Raw genomic sequence first — 2,877 nt, 5'->3', positions numbered from 1 at the left:
CACCACAAAGACAGGCAGATCTTCATCTACCGAGCTGGGCTGGAAGCGTCGGTGGAGACGGACTTCGGCCTCACCGTCACCTACGACTGGCAAAGCCAAGTCACCGTCTCGGCGCCCGGCACTTACGCGAACGCCCTGTGCGGCCTCTGCGGAAACTACAACGGCGACGCGGGCGACGAGATGACGATGAGAAACGGCCGCGTGACGTCCGACCCCGACGCCTTCGGGCACAGCTGGAAGGTGACCGACGTCCCCGGTTGCGTGGAGCGCTCGCAGGTGGAATGTCCCGCCCCCGAGGCGGCTCTGCAGCAGCAGCGGGTTTCCAAGAAGGCTTGTGGGATCATGCTGGAAGAGGACGGACCCTTCGGGTCTTGTCACGCTCACGTGGACCCCGCCAAATATTTCCAAAGCTGCGTGCATGAATTTTGCCTCTTCCCGGACCAGGAAGGTGCGATATGTCCCGTCATCGCCCGCTACACCTCGGCCTGCCAGGCCGCCGGCGTGACCGTCGAGAGATGGAGGACGAACGATTTCTGCAGTAAGTTGGGCTTATTGGAGGGGTTTTTTTGTTTTTTGGTTTTTTTGTTTTTTTTTTTTACCATCACGAAAGGTCGGGAGGATCAAAGGGAACCCCAGTCCTGGGTTAAGCCCGTGCGGGGACAAACCAAAGGTGGACAATCACAGAATCATCCAGGTTGGAAAAGACCTCGGAGATCATCCAGTCCAACCATAAATCATCCCACTCGGTGGTGCTTGATCCCGGCCCAAGTCCAGCTTGGTCCCATCATCTTTTTTTTTTTTTTTTTTTTTTTTTTTTTTTTATACAACCAACACCCAAACCTCTCCAGGGAATAAGATGCCTCATCCGGCTACGACAAAGCGAATCATTTAACCCCCAGAGGAGTTGAATTTGGTTGCGTTGCCTAAAACGAGAGCGAGGGGTAATTGTCTCGAGGGCTCAGAGCCCCAAACACACCGAAAATATCTAAATTAGGGAAAAAAAAAAACAAAAAACCACCTGCCCTGGGAGTTGGGTACCCAACGTGCGAGCGGTTCTGTCGCTTGAGGCAACGTCCTCCACGACAACGGGGAAAATCAGGTGATTTAGGGGCTTAAAACTGCCACCTCGGAAGGGTGGAAATGTCCCTTGCGGACACGCCTTCCCCTCACCGTGTCACCGGGGAGGAAGAGACGGGATTTAATCGTGAAGAAATTAATTAAATAAATAAATAAATAAATAAATAAATAAATAAATAAGTAGCTAGATAAATAAATAAATAAATGAATAAATAAAATAATGGACATCCGGTGAACGTCGTCGCCGGGTGACGCACTGGAGGAAGATTGTAGGATTGGGCCCGTCGTTTCCTGGCTCCTAACGAACCTCCTTGTCCCCTCGGGCAGGTATTTCGTGTCCCGCCAACAGCCACTACGAGCTCTGCTCCCAGAGCTGCAGCCAGATCTGCGGCAGCATCCACGCGCCGGTGAAATGTTCGGGGAGGTGCAGGGAGGGTTGCGTGTGCGACGAAGGCTTCGTGCTCAGCGGCGACCAGTGCGTCCCCGTGTCCCAGTGCGGGTGCCTCGATCGGGGTTTCTACTACAAGGTGGAGGAGACCTTCTACCCCACCAAGCAGGAGCAATGTCAGTGCCGGAGCGGCGGCGCTGTGGCCTGCCGAAATTTTTCGTGCCCCGAAGGCAGCCAAGGGAAAATCGTTGATGGCGTCTTCCAATGCCAACCTGCCACGCTCGGGGCCTGCCTGGCCACCGGTGACCGCAGCTATTTGTCCTTCGATGGGATGGCTTTTAACATCCCGGGCGCCTGCTCCTACATCCTCACGGAGACCTGTGGTGGTGACGACGTTGTCAAACCCTTTGTTGTGAAAATCAAGAAGGAAGCCCGCCAGAAGAGGAAGGTCTCCGGCATCGAAGAGTTGTCCGTTGAAGTCTACGGCCTCGCCTTGACCTTGACACGGGGCAAGAGGGGAGACGTCACGGTAAGGTCGGGCTTTGTGGCCCACCTCTCTCTGGACGCAAAGCCACAAAGCCGGTGGCCTCGCGTTGTCCTCGACACGAGGCCAGCGGGGACCCGTCGCGGTCGGTCCGGGCCTCGTGGCCCGTCTCTCGCTGAGGGCAAATATTTTGGTGGCAAACGTCTGCAGGGTCACGTCGACCTCGGGGTGAGGCAAGGAGGGGCCGGTCGTGGCGGAGAGTGAAGCACTCGTTTGGGTGGCCAGCGTGCTGCCGGCAAAGTCTGCAGGCCCGCCTTGACCCTGGCGTGAAGCCATGTGGCCGCAGTAAAGGCCACGTTTTGTGGCCCGCCTCTTTGTGGGGGTGCCCAAAAGTTGGTTTAAATGCCCCAAAACTTGGTTTAAATCGATGGAGGGGAGAACTCACCCCTAACTCCGAGCCTAAGCCAAGCTCAGCCCCGCTTTGTCTTCCAATTGCAAAGTGGGAGCCATGAATTCATTCAAAGGTTGGTTGGAAGGTGTTTTCCTCCATGATTTTTTTTTTTTTTGGCTCCGACCTCCACGGTCTTCTCCCGGTAAAATCCTTGAGGCTCACCGGAGGGTTTTTTATTTTTTTCTCTCCCCGTCCCAGGTGGGCTCCATATCCCACCACCTCCCAGCCATCCTGAGCAAGGGCCAAGTCCAAGTGCACCAACACGGCACGGGCGTCCTGCTTCAGACTGACTTCGGCCTCGTCGTACGCTACGACCTCCTCCACCACGTGATGGTCACGGTCCCTCAGAGCTACCGGGGCCACCTTTGCGGCCTTTGTGGCAACTACAACGGGGAACGCGACGACGATTTGCTCCTCCCCAGCGGCCAGCAAGCCCCCGACGCCATGGCCTTTGGCTCTGCCTGGAAAACGCCGGAC

The 2,877-nt window shown here is 56.0% G+C and overlaps 1 protein-coding gene across 1 annotated transcript in view; it reads left to right on the top strand.

Annotated features, from left to right (window-relative positions):
* LOC113490730 (IgGFc-binding protein-like) overlaps nucleotides 1-2,828 on the top strand; it is a gene marked incomplete at its 3' end in the record, with an annotated part of 7,005 nt that extends 4,177 nt beyond the window's left edge. Inside the window, exons 4-6 of the mRNA XM_026867308.1 lie at nucleotides 11-538; nucleotides 1,405-1,994; nucleotides 2,599-2,828. Coding sequence (XP_026723109.1) covers nucleotides 11-538; nucleotides 1,405-1,994; nucleotides 2,599-2,828 — 1,348 coding nt within the window. The remainder of the gene's footprint in view (nucleotides 1-10; nucleotides 539-1,404; nucleotides 1,995-2,598) is intronic.
* Between the last annotated feature and the right edge of the window lie 49 nt (nucleotides 2,829-2,877).

The sequence above is a fragment of the Athene cunicularia genome, unplaced genomic scaffold (assembly GCF_003259725.1).
Source record: "Athene cunicularia isolate RWA unplaced genomic scaffold, athCun1 SCF_242, whole genome shotgun sequence".
NCBI lineage: Eukaryota > Metazoa > Chordata > Aves > Strigiformes > Strigidae > Athene > Athene cunicularia.
The sequence above is the reverse complement of the archived record's forward strand: the minus strand, read 5'-3'. Positions and strand labels throughout refer to the sequence as shown.